This window comes from Pelophylax lessonae, assembly GCF_965119305.1.
Source record: "Pelophylax lessonae genome assembly, chromosome: 9".
Lineage (NCBI taxonomy): Eukaryota > Metazoa > Chordata > Amphibia > Anura > Ranidae > Pelophylax > Pelophylax lessonae.
Window position 1 is genome coordinate 249934745 of NC_138776.1, and position 19047 is coordinate 249953791.

A 19047-nucleotide genomic window follows, 5' to 3' on the forward strand; every position below is an offset into this window, starting at 1 on the left:
TGCCCTCTGTATGTAGCATCCTCCTGAACCCTGCATGTGGCATCCTCCTGAACCCTGCACGTAGCTCCAGCATACAGGGGGCACACTATCCACCAGCATACAGGGGGCACACTGACCACCAGCATACAGTCAGTGTTCCTGGTCTTGCTAGTCAGTGTTCTTGGTCCACTACTGCTGTAAGGACAGCATCCTGACAGCACCCCAAAAAGCCCTTCTAAGGGCTGGTATTTGTATAATTTTTATATATATATATATATATATATATATATATATATATATATATATATATATATATATATACATATATATCTATATCTATATCTAGTGTCCCCAAAAGCCCTTTTAAGGGCTGGTAATTGAGTTTTTTCTTTATATATATATCTAGTGTCCCCAAAAGCCCTTTTTAGGGCTGGTAATTGAGTATATATATATATATATATATATATATATATATATATATATATATCTATTGTACACTGCAGTTGCCTGCCCGCTGTGTGTGAGAGGCCACAGACCCACCACAGACTGTACTGTGTGCACACCACACTCATTTCGGGTGGCACAGGCACAGTACCTTGCATTTTAAAAAATATTTTTTTTTCCTCTGTCATAATTGCAGTGAGTGCTGTGTCAGGTCCACAGAGTGTACTGTACCCACTGCAGTGCACTGCCCACCACTGATATATATATACGGTGGCACAGCATCTTGTTGCAAATTGAAAAAAATATATATTTTTTATTACTGCAGGTTCCTGGGCTGCCAGTGACTGTCAGGTCCACAGAGTGTACTGTGCCCACTGTAGTGCCACTGCGTGCCCACCCACCACTGATATATATACGGTGGCACAGCAGCTTGCAAAGTAAAAATATATATATTTTTTTATAATTGCAGTTGCCTGGGTGCCAGTGACTGTCAGGTCCACAGAGTGTACTGTGCCCACTGCAGTGCCACTGCCCACCCACCACTGATATATACGGTGGCAGGCATGACTTTTTTTGGATTAGTGTCTGGGGGGGGGGGGGGTGTCTAAAAAGCGTACCTGTGAAGTTTCAGCTCTGTAGCATGTCCAGAACCAGAAAAAAAGATCATATAGGTGTAAAAGGGGTTCCCACCATCCCTGCTCTACTGAAAAATGATCTTTTTTTCTGGTTCTGGACATGCTACAGAGCTGAAACTTCACAGGTACACTTTTTAGACCCCCCTAGATACTAAATCACACAAAAAAAGTTCTTAAATTTTTTTTTTTATTTTTATTTTTTTTTAATTTTTCCAATAATTGGCTCTCTAACAAAAAATTACAATTTTTAAGAACTTTTTTTTGTGTGATTCAGTGTCTGGGGGTCTAAAACGTGTACCTGTGAAGTTTCAGCTCTGTAGCATGTCCAGAACCAGAAAATAAATTAGAATTAGGGTTAGGGCTACGGTTAGGGTTAGGGCTAGGGTTAGGGTTATTTTTAGTGCTTAGGGTTAGACGGTTAGGGTTAGAGGCGTAGGGGTAGGGTTACTAACTCTAACCCTAAGTATCTCACCGTAACTCCAACCCCTAACACTAAACCTAACCCTAACCCTTAAAGCCCAGTTTCTGTCCCATTTTGGTCGGTTCTGGTCTGTTTGCGGTTGTTTGCGGTGCGTTAAACGGGGAGTTTGGTCTGTCACTGTGAAGCGGGCGTAACCCTTACACTACCTGATTGATACAACATCATACCTGATCGTATACACACACTGGATGTTTTAAAGCACGTTATTCCAAACAATTTAGGAATGTTAGGTGATTTATGCCCTTTATGGAATAAAACCCGACTCTGCGTCAACTACGTAATTTTCCATGGGAGTTTTGCCATGGATCCCCCTCCGGCATGCCACAGTCCAGGTGTTTGTCCCCTTGAAACAACTTTTCCATTACTATTGTGGCCAGAAAGAGTCCCTGTGGGTTTTAAAATTCGCCTGCCTATTAAAGTCTATGGCGGTTCGCAATGTTCGCCGGTTCGCGAACATTCGCTGATGTTCGCATTCGCCGTTCGCGAACGGCGAATTTTATGTTCGCGACATCACTACCTGTCCACAGGGGACATAACAAATCAAGTAAAACAACTACCATGCAACTAAATAAATCTCAAAAGCAATAAGAGAATCTTGTAAGCTGGTTCCCTCATCTAACGTGCAACAATAAAAAACAAAAAATGCAGCACTGCCCTACACTTCATCTATAAAATTCTACAAATGGGCTTATAATGGTAAAAGCTATAAATAAATGTCCTGTGCAAATCAACCAATGTATTACAATATAGTAGTGATGGCCTCACCCTCTCTGCAAAGGTTAAGAAATATCGCAGAGCTGCAATGTAGCCCTATCCCAAAAATTCTAAAAAGTATCTTTATCTTTTTTTTTTTTCTATCTCATGGACTAAATGTGAGAAATAACATATATATCATACAATCATTCCATAAACACATCCCTCATACACCGCATAGATCATTTCAAGGAAATATGCTCATAAAATAGTTTACCATTTGCCAAAAAAAAAAAAAAAAAATATATATATATATATATATATATATATATATATATATATATATATGTCCACGGATTTCATTTTAAAAATCTGGTCACCTTACAATATGGTCCACAAGGTGGTGACCTGACTTCTCTCAGATGGAACGCACAGACAGCAAGTCAGCAAGTAATGTAAGATACTGACAGGAAGTGATGTAAGATACTGACAGGAAGTGATGTGAGATACTGAAGGGAAGTGATGTGGGTCCACAGAGGAAGTGATGCCAGATATAAATAGGAATTTCAGAGGCGAGTCAGGAGAAAGAAGAGACGTAGCTGGAAGTTGAAGCAGATGAGGTAATAAGATATTATTTTCTATATATAAACTTTAATTACATAAAGAAAATGTCCTCCTTCCATTTTTATGCCGGGGGAACAGAAACAGAGGAACGCATAACACTGAGAATCCGACTGCAGTCCCCCGGTGAAATCACATAAGTAGGATGAGCAGAAAAACCTCCTCCAACTCTCCTGTAGCGCCCTCACCAGGCAGAGCCGAGGGTACTCATAATCTATCTGAAGAAGAGGCAGAGCTCGGGGTGACCCCGACACTCACCTCTTTAAATATTCAGCAGCTTTCCTCCCTCGTCACTACTAACATTAATCCCGTCCTCTGCCCCAACACCAACTGGGCCCCCACTCCTCACCCCCCATCTAACACAGCTATGCCCCACTTCTCACCCCCCATCTAACACCGCTGTCCCCCATTCCTCACCCCCATCTTTTTTTTTTTAATTTATATCTTTATTGGTGATTTTTTATATATACATACATTTCAAACAAACATTGTCATGATCTGACCAAACCCCACCCCCCTTACCTCCCCCTCCCTCCTCCCCCCAATTAAACAAAAAAAAAAAGAAAGTTTTTATACTTTTATACACTCATTCCCAACATTTCTTCGTATGAAGATGTATTCCATACTATATTACCGTACGCCAGAAGGGGTATGGGGACCATCCCCCCGCGGCCTGGACCAGGCTCCACCCAGGATGACCCTCTCTTAAACTCCCTTTAAGAAGAATTGGCTTCCAAGTATTGCACCCAGGGTCTCCATCTCAACTTAATTTGATCCTCTGAATTTCCCAATATGGCGGACAGTTCTTCCATCTTAAAAATCTCGTTGACCTTCCCACACCACAACTCGTAAGTTGGGATCACTGTCTGTTTCCAGAAAATAGGTATGCATGCCCTTACTGCATTCAACAGACGCAGAGTCAGGGACTTCCTATAGCTCCGCACTGAGCTTCCTGTCAAATGCAGCAAGCACAACGCGGGGTCCTCTAGTATATCCACGTTGGCTATATGTTTTATAGCCACTGCTATCTTATTCCAAAATGGCCGCACTCTTTTACATCCCCAAAAAATATGTACCATATTTCCATCCTCCAATCCACACCGCCTCTTTTATTCTGTGTAATAGTGATGGGACTCTATACCATCTGGTTAGAATTTTATACCCTGTCTCTTGGATCTTACAATCTAGTGACGATTGGTGAACTAATCTCAGGATCTTATTTATCTGCTCTTTTGACCACACGGTGTTTAACTCCTGCTCCCATTTTTGGATAAACGGCAATTGTTGGTCTCCCTCATCTTCTGACAATTGTGTACAGAACCTTGAGATCAAATGGCCCGTCGCGTTACCTGTTCTACACATATTTTCCAGATCTGTTAGCTCTCGTGGTGCATACCCTTTCTGCCGAACTGATCTAATATAATTATACAACTGATAAAGGCTTAAATAATCTAGTGATTCTCCTGCACCTGTCCTAAGTTCTTCTAGGGAGGGCATAGGCCCATTTTGCCATATATCACCTAGGCGCCTTTTACCATTCTGAGCCCACCTACGGAGTCTGGCATTTATACACCCCGGGGGAAAATCCGGGTTCCCCAAGATCGGTGTCATCGGAGATATACCTGGGGCTACCCTCCAATGCGACTGAATTCTCTTAGTTTCTTTTATAGTCGCTCCCACTGTAGGATGTTTGAGAATAGCGTCTTTTGATTCGAACACCGACCATGGGGCTGGGGGGGTTAGCTGACCTGATTCCTCATTCTCTAAATCCACCCATCGTTTGGTAAGTTTATTGCAGTGCCAGTCTACCACCCTTACTATATGGACCGCCCTGTAATATCTCAGGATATCTGGTAATCCCATCCCACCTCTTACTTTGGGTAAGGCCAACGTCTGCATCTTAATTCTCGGGGATTTGTTTGCCCAAATATAGGCGCAGAGTATGCCCTTGATTGATTGAAAGAATTCTTTTGGAACTGCTATTGGAATTGTCTGCATTAAATACAAAATACGGGGTAACACATTCATTTTAATAACGCTACAGCGCCCAAACCACGTCACTGCCAACAGCTGCCATATTCTAAGATCTGCTTTAATCTTTCCTACAAGCGGAAGGTAATTCTTTCTATAGAGATCCGCGGGATCTGCCGTTAACTGTATCCCTAAGTATTTCAGCGTATCTGAGGCCCATTGAAACGGGAACGCTGTTCGAAGTGCTCTCTCTTCTTGGTCAGATAACGTTATGTTGAGTGCCGCTGATTTAGTTACATTAATTTTATAATTAGAGAACCCACTGTATGTTTTCAGGGCGTCTAGAATATTTGGTAATGAAAGAGAAGGGTTAGTAGCAAAAAACAGCAGGTCATCCGCAAACGTGGCCACCTTGTGTTGTTCCCCCCCGCTTTGGATTCCCGCTATATCCGGAGAACTCCGAATTCTGCACAATAGGGGTTCCAGACACAACACGAATATAAGCGGGGATAGAGGGCACCCCTGCTGTGTGCCATTAGAGATAGGGAAGTAACTCGACCTCCATTCATTTACCCTAACCGCAGCCGTAGGGACCGTATAAAGTGCCAGTATAAATTGCAGCATTTGTGGTCCCAGGACAGGGTGGCCCGGATAAAATCCCACGCCACCCTGTCAAAGGCCTTTTCCGCATCTGCTGCGAAGAGAACCATCTTCTTCCGTGATGTACGTGCCCGATGTATTAAATCTATGGCTCGAAATGTATTGTCCCGGGCCTCCCGGGTAGGAATAAAGCCCACTTGGTTGAAATGGACCAAGTCTGCCATATGTGGTAAGAGCCGATTTGCTAATATTCTTGCGTATAGTTTCGTGTCTACATTTATCAAAGATATCGGGCAATAGCTGCCACAACACAGGGGGTCCTTCTCCTCTTTAAGTATTAGAGTAATATGCACCCGTAAAGAATCCAACGGGAACGCCGCTCTTCTTCCCACTTCATTGAAATGTGATAGTAGGGGGTTCTTTAAACGCTCTCCAAATTTCTTGTAATAACTTAAAGTAAAGCCATCTGGGCCAGGTTCCTTATGTGCCTTGGTCTGTGAAATCGCAGCGGCCAGCTCTTCCCCCGATATCTCGCCTTCCAAAGTCAGTACTTGGTCTTCTGAAAGTGTACGCATGCCCGAGTCTCGTAAATACTCCTCTATCTGCTTCCCCTTTTCTGGACTTTTCTTGCTCCCTATTTCCGGTAGGTTATATAGTGACCGATAGAAAGAGCAGAACTCTTCTGCTATGTCAGCTGAAGTGTGAACCTCCCCACCTTTTGTATTTCTAAGACGTAAAATTTGAGTTCGTCTTTTTGGGCCCCTCAATGCTCGTGCCAGCATCGCCCCTGGTTTATTTGCGTATTCATACAGGTGTCTTTTCAACCATAACATATTTCGTACTGTCTTTTGGAAAAGTATCTGATTCAATTCCTCTCTTACCCGCATGAGAGGGATCAAGTGAGCTTCCGCAAGCGTTCTCTTATGCTGTCTACTCAGATGTTCAATTTTAGTTAGATATTCTTTAATTTTCGCCTCTCGCTCTCTTTTACGCTGTGCACCCGACTGTATCAGAACCCCTCTTATCACGCACTTGTGCGCTTCCCAGATCGTGGAAGGTGAGAGCGACTCCGATGTATTTTCCAAAAAGTAGTTATGTAACGCCTCATCTATCTTCCCCTCTGTTTCCGAGGATTGTAATAAGGCCTCATTTATGCGCCATGATCTTGGACTACAGTTTTTTGATTCCCACTCTATACTCACATACACCGGAAAATGGTCAGAGATTGAAAAATCTCTGATATCTGAGTCTGTCACTAACAGCAGGTTTGCCTGGGTAACCAGGATTCTGTCTATCCTACTATATGCCTTGTGGATTGGAGAATAGAAAGTGTAATTTCTCTCCCCTGGGTGCATCAACCTCCATGGGTCGATGAGGCCCAGGAGGGAGATCTCTTTTTGTAGCCTTCGTAATTTAGCAAATGACATATATGAACTTTTTTTGGAGGTATCCAACAGAGGTTCTGGGGCATAATTAAAGTCACCTCCCATCACTAAGTGCCCTTCCCGGAATTCCAAGACAACTGGAATCATTTTCTGTAAAAACATTACATGCTCATAGTTGGGAAAATAGACATTTACGAGGGTTACCTCGACCCGTCCTATCCACCCCTTCACCAACACGAACCTACCCATTGGGTCAGCCAATTCTTCTTTCAGGGTCCAATTCATAGCACTTGATATTAAAATGCTCACACCCTTTGATTTAGCAATAGGGGATGTAGCGTGGTAAACCCATGGAAAGTCTTTATTGTACAATTTTGGTACTGAATCTTTGCGGAAGTAGGTCTCCTGAATGAAAGCTATTTGTGTAGCATCTCGTTTTAGATCTCCCATAAGTCTCCTACGCTTCTGTGGGGTTGATAGTCCCCTCACATTATAGGTCGTAATCTTACAACCTGCTGCCCCCCCCTGGGTCGCCCCACCTCCAGCCACCATTGTGGAACGGTCCCCTGCCCCCTACGGCCACACAACCTATGCGAGAAAAAAAAAAAATTAAAAAAATTAATAAAAAAAAAAAAAAAATTTGACAAGAAAAGAAACCCCCTTCACCCACACAAGTATGTATATACTGTTTAATACCCACTACCCCTACCCCCCTCTAATGGTTATCTAAACCAGCGCAACCAGGCGCTATCTACTGAGGGGGTCGTGGTTCCCAAAACCCCGCGAGCAAGCCACTGTACCTGGACACTCTCCTACAAGAACACATGAGGGAAGAAAAAAGAAGAAAAGGCTGGGCTCCAAAAAATTGGAGCTAAGAAAATGGGCTCTACTCCCTCTCACCCCTACCGTGGTGGTAAGGATGTAGTCCCTATCTTATCACTGGCAGACAGTAAAACTATAAATTTAAAGTGTCCAGCTAGAGGAGCTCTAACTCGGCGGACGATCGCCTCCCTTCACATAATGTCAATGTCCTACTCCCCCCCCCCCCCGCCCCAGAGACCCCCTCTTACGCCTCCCGATCCAGTCAAACTACCCCGAGCCAGGTCGCAGATAAAGGGGACTTAATTGCTACATGGTCAGATCCCTTGCTTGTGCCTCCTACTCCTATCACTCTATGGATTCCCCTCCCCCTATCTCCCTTCCTGAGGGCCCCGGGGCCCCCTCACCCCCCCTTCTGCAAAACATCTACCCTCCCCTCAACTCCATCTTAACCCTTCAGACTTGCGCTAGGTCCTGGGGGGATCTCTCTTACTCACTTTAGTTGCTATTAACCATAACTATTCCCTGAGTCACTATATCCTCTGTATACACCCTAATAGTGATTTAAATTCGGTATTATTAAGTCTCACATATCTTCTTTTTTATGCCTTAAGCGTGTCCCGCACAAAGTGAGGGAACACTCTCAAATTACCTCTACCTCAGTGCCCCCTTCCCTCTTAACCCTTAAGATCGTGCTCCGGCCCTCCATGGCTGGCGGGGGCACGAATAGAAACAAAAAAAAAACACCTTGTGAAGTTATTGTTGATTTCTACAGATACAAATATATAATATCCAACTTTCCTGTGAAAAAAAAAAAAAAAAAAATCCAAAAACGCACACAAATCCCCCATAAGAAAAACATGGAAAAATAACACAAATCACACTAAAAGTAACCCCCCCCCCCTTCCCCTTCGAGGGTGACTCAGATAGTAAGGACATATAAAAAGTAAAACAGAAAAAATGCAGAAAAAACGCCCATATCTTGACAAAGCAAATGTTCGAGGCGGGTGTGGGGATACCAGGGACCTACACACATCTTAACTTTCCCCCCTCCCAGAAAGAGAGGGAGAAGAGGAGATTGGGAGAACCCCAGAAACAAACAAAAGAAAAAAAAAAAAAAAACGCATGGGAAAAACCGGAAAAATAAATACAAACACAAAAAAAAAAAAAAAAAACATGGAATAGGCCAGGAACCTGTGTGCAGCACTTTTAGGTTCGTTGTATTAATGTCTCCTTGTCCTGAGCATCTGTTTTGCTCCCACACCTATCTGCTCCAAATTTCACCCATGTTGTATGGCTTAATTCATGTAATAGTTCACAGAGTTTCCTAGGATATCTATTCAGTCACTCACATGGACCGGGGCGCACCCCAAAAATGTAAAGAGCCCGGGGAGCTGGTCTGGCCATTTCAATAAGAACATTTCTCTGTCTTTCACCACTTTCAAATGGAAGGGGTGTCCCCAAAAATAGGTTGCTCCCACTTTTCTTATGACCTCTAGGAGGGGTTTAATTGCGGCTCTCATCTTTAGGGTTCCCCGTGAAAGATCTGGCAACAATTTCAGCTGAGAACCTTCATACTCAATCTGCCCTTTTGCCCATGCTTGTCTCATTATGTCTTCTTTAAGTGAGAACAGGTGAATCCTAATCAGGACATCTGGGATTAGTTCTGTTACCGTCCTTCGGGGCGCTTTAACCCTGTGCACTCTGTCAATTTCCATTTTTTCCATTTGGGGTCTCTCCAACACACCATTCAAAATACCCACTACCGTGGTTCTGAGCTCTGGGCCCTTTACGGATTCAGGCAAGCCCCGCAGCCGAATATTATTCCTCCGGCTGCGGTTCTCACCATCATCCTGCTGCAGCCGCAACCAGGTGACTTGTTTTTGCAACTGTGCTCGTGAACTTTCTAATTCAGAGATTCTGACTTCAAAATCACATTGTACTGTCACTGTATTCACCAATCTGCCTTCAATTTGGTCAACTTTTTGTTTTAAACCACATATTTCCATTTTAATGTCACTCACGATTGCTGCAGTCATGTCTTGGATATCCTGTTTCGTCGGGATCAGCTTTACAAACTCACTCCACTCCGCTGTTGATGGTATTTGGGGCTGTTGCGGCATAGTCAGGGACTCTTTGGGCTCTTCGTTCCTTTGTTCATGCGATATATCCATTACTGAAGGCTTCTTCCCACCAGAAGAGACCCCAGTAGATTGAGTGTTTGTAGCTTTGGGCCCTTTCTGCTGAACTGCCATTCCTGAGTTTGTTTGGCGTTTCTGTGATGCCTTGGTCCAAACAGTGCTTCGTGATGCCACTGTGCGTCTCAGAAAATAAGAGGTGATGTCTGTCCTTTTCTCTAGGGCTTGCTTCTGCTCCGGGCTGGCTGCTTGAGTCATATATACAGGGGAGACCAGCGACCTCCGCATCTACTGTCCCAGCTGGCACTCGACCCCGGCTCTCCTCCTCCACAGCCCCTCAGCCCTGCGCCGACCCGCACGGTCTTTCACCCTATGCTGTACCTCTCTCACTCTGAGGCAGGGTCCCGCACATTCAGCGTATGACCACCTGCTTCCTTGCCACCACCGCTGCTTTATGGCTCCCCGAGCCTGGATTTCCCCATTACCGTCCTCCGTGAACCTCGGGCCCCGCTCTGCACCTAGCGGGGGAGGGGGGGGGGTAGCCGACTCACTCACTGCACGGCGCTCTCTTCCACCAAGCAGAGCTCCTCACTGCTCGGCCTCTCACAGAGCCATTGACAAACCACGCCCCATCTAACACTGCTGTTCACCATTCCTCATCCCCCATCACCCCTGTTCCCTACTTCTCATTCCTCATCCAACACTGTTGTTCCCCTCTCCTCAGCCCCCTTCCCACACTGCTCACCTGTATTCCACAACCCCCACTGACACTATTGTCCCCCACTCCTCATTTCCTTATTTAACATTGCAGATCTCCACTCCTCACACCCCATATCTGACGCTTCTGTCCCCCACTCTTCACCCAGACCCAATGCTGCCAACTTGCTTTCTCTCGCGTCTTTCATGATATCGCTCTTATCTGTATTAATAGAGCCCAGACCTTATCGGAGAGGTGAGGAGGATTCTGGGAGGTCACATGACATCACTCTTATTTCTATTAGTAAAACACAGACTTGACCAGAGAGGTGCGGAGGATTCTCAGAAGATTCTTAGAAGGACACAAGGATCTCTACAAGGACGTCATGATGGAGAATCAGCCGCTCCTCATATCACCGGGTAAGAGGAGACTTTATTGTAAAGGAGAGCAGTACGGAGGCTCCACCTAGATTCCCCATCATCTGATAAACACATACACATACACAATACATTGTTTCTGTTTCCTACAGAGGGATCCAGTAATGGGAACCCACCAGAGAGATGTCCCTGTCCTCTGTATTCCCGGGATTCTACACAGGAAGGTCACACCATCCCTCACCATCATCAGGTAGGTGAAGATGAATGTCGAGATCGTAAAAGTGACCTGACTGTATGAAAATATATTCCACTTTTAGGTATAAGGTTATTTGTGAACACATTTTAAAGAAACCCTTCCCTGCTATTTTGTATAGAATGAAAACCTTATGGATATAAAAGATGAGGTTAAAGAGGAAGAAGAGACGTATGTGATGGGTGATCAGCAGTTCAGGGAAGAGGTTGGGAAGATGGACAAAGTTAAAGAGGAGGAATCTTCTCCAGACATCAGCACAGGTGAGTGATGGCCACTAAATACAAAAACTGTTTGAGTATATGGATTGATGTTTGAGGATCTGTAGATCCACTTCTACAAAGACGTCATGATGGAGAATCAGCCGCCCCTCACATCACTGGGTAAGAGGAGACTTTATCGTAAAGGGAAGAGCAGTACGGAGGATCCACCTAGATCCCCCATCATCTGATAAACACATAGAAACAATGTATTCAGTTACTGTGTGTTTCCTACAGATGGATCCAGTAATGAGAACCCACCAGAGAGATGTCCCCGTCCTCTGTATTCCCGGGATTCCACAACAGTTAACATTAAAGAAGAGATAAAAGAGGAGGATGTTGAGGATTTTGTAATGGAGGAGGCAGAGTTTCCAAAAGGTCAAAGAAAGCAGTACAAGGACACCATGGTGGAGTCATCCAGTTCCAGAAATCCACCTGAGAGATGTCCCCGTCCTCCGTATTCCCGGGATTCCACACAGGAAGATCACACCATCCCTCACCATCATCAGGTAGATGAGAATATAGGAAAATGATCCCAAGCCGTAAGAGATACCATTCTTCTATTATTATTATTATTTTTTTGTATTTAATATTTTTTCTGCCATTTTGTTGGTTTAGGATGAAGATCTGATAAATGTACAAATTGAGGTTATAAAGGAAAAGACGTATGTGAGGGGTGATCAGCATTTTACAGAGGAGGTTGGGATGATGGATGCAGTTAAAGAGGAAGAAACTTCTCCAGATATCAGCTCAGGTAATTATGGAAGAATGGTTTAAAGCTTACTTAGTGATGTTTGGTTGGGTGGTATCATTGATCTGGTTAGTTGTCATAGTTTGGTGTTGTGATTGCACCCAGTTCCACCACAGATCTCTTTTAAACTTTGAAATGCTCAACCAACATACACTGCTCCAAAGGATGAAAGGAACACTTTTAAAACACATGAGATATCGATGGGGAAAAATATCATGCTGGATATCTATACTGGTATGGACTGGGTAATGTGTTAGCTTCTATACTGATATGGACTGGGTAATATGTTTGCATCTATACTGGTATGGACTGGGTAATGTGTTAGAAAGGAAAGGATGCCACATAGTTTGATGGAAATGAAAATTATCACCCTACAGAGGGCTGAATGCAAAGACACCCTGAAAATCAAAGTGAAAAAATGATGCAGCAGGCGAGTCCATTTTGGTGAAATGTCATTGCAGCAACTCAGAATGGACCTCAGTAGTGTGTATGGCCCCTCAGTAGTGTGTATGGCCCCCCAGTAGTGTGTATGGCCCCCACATGCTTGTATGCATGCCTGACAACGTTGGGACATGCCCCTAATGAGACGACGGATGGTGTCCTGGGGTATTTCCTCCCAGATCTGGACAAGGGCATCACTGAGCTCCTGAACAGTCTGAGGTGCAACCTGGCGGCATCGGATGGACTGAAACAGATTGTCCCAGAGGTGTTCTATTGGATTCAGGTCAGGCGAGTGTGGGGGCCGTTCAGTGGTATCAATTCCTTCATCTTCCAGGAACTGGCTGCATACTCTCGCCACATGAGGCCGGGCATTGTCATGTACCAGGCAGAACCCAGGACCCACTGCATCAGCATAGGGTTTGACAATTGGTCCAAGGATTTCATCCCAATACCTAATGGCAGTCAGGGTGCCATTGTCTAGCCTGTAGAGGTCTGTGCGTCCCTCCATGGATACGCCTCCCCAGACCATCACTGACCCACCACCCAACCGGTCATGCTGAACGATGTTACAGGCAGCATAATGTTCCCACAGCTTCTCCAGACCCTTTCACGTCTGTCACATGTGCTCAGGGTGAATCTGCTCTCATATGTGAAAATGCCAATCGAGCTCCATGGTGCCGGGCAGTGAGCACAGGGCCCACTAGAGGACGTCGGGCCCTCAGGCCACCCTCATGAAGTCTGTTTCTGATTGTTTGGTCATAGACATTCACACCAGTGTCCTGCTGGAGGTCATTTTGTAGGACTCTGGCAATGCTCATCCTGTTCCTCCTTGCACAAAGGAGCAGATACTGGTCCTGCTGATGGGTTAAGGACCTTCTACGGCCCTGACCAGCTGAAACCGATTAACAACCCCCTCTGCTACTTCACTGACCAGATGAATATCCCAGGAGTTTCCCTGACTTGATGCTATACTCTGATTATAAAGTGTTGAGCAGTATATATGAGTGTGGAAAACTCTTGGTAATTTTTCTTGTCTTCTGACAGACGGACTCTGTGGTGGGAATAGAAGGACATCGGAGGAAGATGTGACTACAGAAGATAATGACATGGCATCTTCTCCAGAAGTAAATCCCGTTCCTCATAATATACATGACAGACCTCACCATTGGAGGAGATCATTGGATATGTCTAATTCTGAGGAATCTCCTGATACTTCACGTAGTCCTCTAATATCTGACAGTGCCGACGGGTGCGGGAAACCATCTCATCTCAGGGAATCTTCTTTATACCATAAAGGGGTTCATACAGGAGAGAATTCATTGTCATGTTCTGAGTGTGGGAAATGTTTTAGTCAAAAAGGAAGCTTTCTTAGCCATCAGAGAATGCACACAGGTGAGCTTCCTTATTCATGTTCAGAGTGCGGGAAATGTTTTAGTAAAAAAGGAAGCCTTCTTAGCCATCAGAGAATACACACAGGTGAGCTTCCCTATTCATGTTCAGAGTGCGGGAAATGTTTTAATCATAAAGTAAGCCTTCTTAGCCACCAGAGAATACACACAGGGGAGCGTCCCTATTCATGTTCAGAGTGCGGGAAATGTTTTAATAATAAAGGACACCTTCTTAGACATCAGAGAATTCACACAGGGGAGCGTCCCTATTCATGTTCTGAGTGCGGGAAAAGTTTTAGTCAAAAAGGAGTCCTTCTTAGACATCAGAGAACTCACACAGGGGAGCGTTCCTATTCATGTTCAGAGTGCGGGAAATGTTTTAGTAAAAAACAATACCTTCTTAGCCATCAGGGAATACACACAGGTGAGTGTCCCTATTCATGTTCAGAGTGCGGGAAGTGTTTTATTTCTAAAGGAAACCTTCTTAGCCATCAGAGAATACACACAGGGGAGCGTCCCTATTCATGTTCAGAGTGCGGGAAATGTTTTAAACAAAAAGAACACCTTCTTAACCATCAGAGAATACACACAGGTGAGCGTCCTTATTCGTGTTCTGAGTGTGGGAAATGTTTTAATCAGAAAAGAAACCTTCTTTGCCATCAGAGAATACACACTGGTGAGCGTCCTTATTCATGTTCAGAGTGCGGGAAATGTTTTAATTATAAAGGACACCTTGTACGCCATCTGAGAATGCACAGGGGTGAGCTGCCCTGCCCTGTTAATGTTCCGAGTGCGGGAAATTGTTTAATCATAAACGAAACCTTCTTAGTTATCAGAGAATACACACAGGTGAGCCTCCCTATTCATGTTCAGAGTGCGGGAAATGTTTAACTAAGAAACACTTACTTTCACACAGGTGAGTGCCCGTTTTAATATTACGAGTGCGGGAAATGTTTTCCAAACAAAGGTTTATTTCTTAGAAACCATAAAGTTCATACATCCTATTTCATGTTCAAAGTGCGGGAAATGTTTCACTCCTTATGTATGTTTCAAACAGTAAAGAATTCACCCTTATATTAGAGGCTCCGTTTTCATGTTCAGAGTGCGGGAAAGTTTAAAATTAAAGGAAATATAATGAAACATCAGAGTGCACCCCCTGCTGGTACTGCGGGAAATGGACGCTGGATTGTAACGGGTGGAACTGTTTAGTCCATAAACAAATGTGAAACCACCACAGTCCACTCGGGGTTCGTTTACACCCGCATCGCCCTCTGACCCGCTGTGGGGTTGGCAGGCAGCTTGGAGCCCTTATGTTAACCCTGTAAAGCCCACGTCAGTTGTCCACAACCGTATGCATTGGGGCTGTTGCAGCACAACCCCATTCAGTTGAATAGCCTTGCCCAATGTGATCGGGGGGTGTGAGGTTTGCAGCAGCCGCAAATTGCAGTGGCATGTGTACCGCCCCATCTGGCTGCCATTTAAGCTTAAGTGGTAAAATCATGACTCAGCTGTCTACCTTTACCGATTCCCTCCCCACATGAGGCAACAGGCAGGAAATCATGACAATACATGAGCTTGATTTATTGAAGTAGCCGGCTTTTTATTGGTCCAACCAATGTATGATTATTAATACATTTGACATATTTGTTAATTCTATCATTAATGATTTAAGTTTTATTTTATTCCTATCATTTACTGTGTGGTAATCGCTTATTCTGATCTTGTACAATAAAAACGCTTCGTACAATATTCTGTGCCGAGTCTTCTTTTTTACCAATGATTAGATAATCGGTGATTGGAATGTGATCAGTTCAAAGAGAGTCATCCATTGGGGTTTTATTAGTGAGATGGAGAGTCGAGAAGGCACCACATTGAGAAGCCATTGGAGACCCTTTCTAAAACCCTAAACTTTTTGGCAACCTGTCTATGACATTAGTCTTCCAAACTCTATCTCACGGAGCTAAGGCCAGAAGAATTCTAGGAGTTCTACCCTGATCACAGTTCCCAAACCAAAAGGGGACATCTTCAATCTTAACCACTTAAGCCCCGGAGGATTTGGCTGCTAAACGACCAGGGGGTATTTTGCGATTCGGCACTGCGTGATTTTAACGGACAATTGCGCGGTCGTGCGACGCTGTACCTAAACGAATTTGACGTCCTTTTTTTCCCACAAACAGAGCTTTCTTTTGGTGGTATTTGATCACCTGTGCGATTTTTATTTTTTTTTGATCACGCGCTATAAACAAAAAAAGAGCGTCAATTTTGCAAAAATAGCAATATTTTTCACATATTTTTATATGAAATTCCCCCCCAAAAAAAATGTAAAAATCAAAATTTTTTAACATTTTCGGCCAATTTGTTTTATGCTACCTATGTTTGGTAAAAAAAAAAAATCGCAAAAAGCGTATTTTTATTGGTTTGCGCAAAAGTTATCGCGTTTACTAACAAAGGGAAAGATATTTATGTCATTTTTGTTGTTTTTTTTTTAACGCGTAATGGCGGCGATCTGCGATTTTTGCGGTACTGCGACATTGCGGCGGACAGATCGGACCCTTGACTGAAATTTCTGACACTTTTGGGGTTACCAGTGACATTTCTACAGTAATCAGTGCTATACATATGCACTGTTACTGTAAAAATACACTGGCAGTGAAGGGGTTAACTTTTTTTTTTTGAAAGGGAGGGGCTATGTGTGTCCCCAGGGGCGTGCTTTCTTCTGTGATTGGCTGTGGCTTCAGATGTATGAAGAGTGATCAACGGTTCTACATAGTAGAACCGTATGATCATCCTTCATACACAGGGGAGAATGACAGGCAGCTTGTTTACACAAGCCGCCTGACTTTCTCTTACGTCCTCCGACAGTCGCCGCCTCTTCATATTCGTCACATATGGGGTATTAGACTTTGCTCCGAAGGAGTAGCTAGGCAACAGAATATGTTAACATTAAAGCTTTTAACATATCCCACCCTCAAGGGGTGGTCCCCTCAGTCAATACCCTCCTACTTCCTGCAACCATATCTCAGTTTTAATGTCTAGCTTGTCAGGAGTGGCTGGCTCTCTCTGTGCTGGGGCTTTGTGCCCCAGACTCTTTCTTCTTTTTTGATTTTTTGTTTGAGTTTTCTCTCTACCTTTACTTAGCTGTTCTTTTTGTCAGCATTAGTTAGTTCTTCGGATGAAGAGGATCATGCGGGCTGGGTCTCGGGCTGATCCCCCTGGTCGCAGGTCGTGGGTCAGTGGCTTCCCAGCCTGCCATCGAGCGTTCAGCCAGGTAACGCTCCTGGCACAGTGAACGACCCATCCCTGTTCGGTACAGGGATGATTGGTGAGGTGGCTACCTCACTGGACACTGTGCGGTTTCTTAACCCCCATTTTGTGCGTCTTGTATGCGACTCTCCCTGCCTCATGTGCAGCGGCTTGTTCGCCTGTGCGGGTCCCCCACGCCATTGTGAAGTAAGTGTATCTATGTGGGGACCTGTCTGTCTGGGGGGGTGTCAGTCTGGGACTGTGTAACCTGCCTCTATTCACACTGTTTGTCTCCCTATCTCTCGGCTGCATGCTGTGGGCTGCAAGGGGGGGGGGGGAGCTGTGTGACACTGTGTGTGTCAGCCTTGTCAGTGTGAGAAACTGTGTGCTGTGGGGCATGTTTTGTGGCATGTTTGGGCATTATACAGCGATCGCTGCGGCGATCTGACATGTTTTTTTTTTATATACAGACATGTGTGCATTACTGTACTGTGGAGCGGCGGTTTCGGCGCCAAACGGCGCCATTTTGCCTACACTCGCTCCGGCCGCATGTTCTACATGCATGGCGGCCATTTTCTTGTAGCCTCCCATAGGCTTTCATAGAGCGCCCTGGCAGCATCACTTCCTCTTCTCCAGGAACACCGATCGAGGCAGCAGCAGCGGCGAGGGTCTCCTCAGGTTATATCCTTCCTATCCATTGCCTGTGTCAGTTTTATTGTCCCTGTGGGGGTCTCATTGTGCTTGTGTGTGGTGCGGTGGGCTGCGCTCGCCGCGCGTGTTAAAGGGGCAGTTAACCCTTTATTATCCGGCATTTGTTATAGGGGCAATGGATTCTCAGGAGGGCAAATTTCCTACCGCCTTGGTGGAAAGCCAGGGGACCGCTGTTTCCCCCCCAGGGGGGGATTTAGCCACTATTGTGGCTGGCCTTGCTGCTCAGGTGCAGATGCTGGTGGCTGCTCAATCTACTAAAAGACCCAGAGTTGCTCTTTCCTCTGATTCTGAGGGTGAAGGTGATGGGGTTGTTATGGCGGGGGCCTCCTTATCGGGGTCCCGCTCCTCCCTGGATCTAGTGGGGTCCGAGGTGGAGGCTGAAGTTGAAGGGGTTGATAATTCTCCCCCTGGCTCGCCTGAAGAGCTTGCAATCATGGATGAATTGATTGCTTCCATAAAACAAACGCTGCGTTTGCAGGATGAAGTGTGTCCCCCCGCTGCCTTGGCGGCTTATGGGACGCAGAGAAAACGCAGGGCGCCGCAGGTTTTTCCCTGCAATGATGATTTTCAGCGCGCTGTTAAGGAACAATGGCGCAATCTGCGCAAACCTTTTGCTGTACCAAGTAGGTTCAAGCTGCGTTATCCTTTCTCGCCTTCCACTGATGAAAGGTGGTGTGTGCCACCCCCGGTGGATCACGCAATTGCGGTTTTAAACAAATCCACTGCGATTCCTGCAGAGGATTCCCCTGTGTTCCGTGATGCCACGGATAGGAGATTGGAGTCTCTTGCCCGTCATACTTATTCTGTTACGGGTTCTATGCTTAAGGCTCTGTTTGCCTCTCTCATGGCGGCCCAGGCGGTCGCAAGTTGGACGCAGATGCTTAGGCACGTCCTAGTGGCCGATTCGGCCTCGCCGGTGACCCTGGATATGGTGGATCAAATCCACCAGGGTGTCATGTATCTGTGTGATGCGGACTTGGACCTAGTCCCGTTGGCTGCACGTGTGCACAGCGTGGCGGTGTTGTCTCGCCGCCTGGTTTGGTTGAAATGTTGGTCGGTGGACCAGTCTTCACGTAAGACCTTAGCCAATCTGCCTTATGATGGGTCTCGCCTTTTTGGGGAGTCCTTGGATGTGTTGATTAAGGGGATCACCGGAGGTAAGA

The 19047-nt window shown here is 45.2% G+C and overlaps 1 protein-coding gene across 1 annotated transcript in view; it reads left to right on the plus strand.

The window, feature by feature from the left end:
• Nucleotides 1–19047, plus strand: part of LOC309564361 (uncharacterized protein) — a 1000117-nt gene that overhangs the window by 419369 nt on the left and 561701 nt on the right. The window contains exon 7 of the mRNA XM_082268988.1: nt 14019–14690. Coding sequence (XP_082125114.1) covers nt 14019–14690 — 672 coding nt within the window. The remainder of the gene's footprint in view (nt 1–14018; nt 14691–19047) is intronic.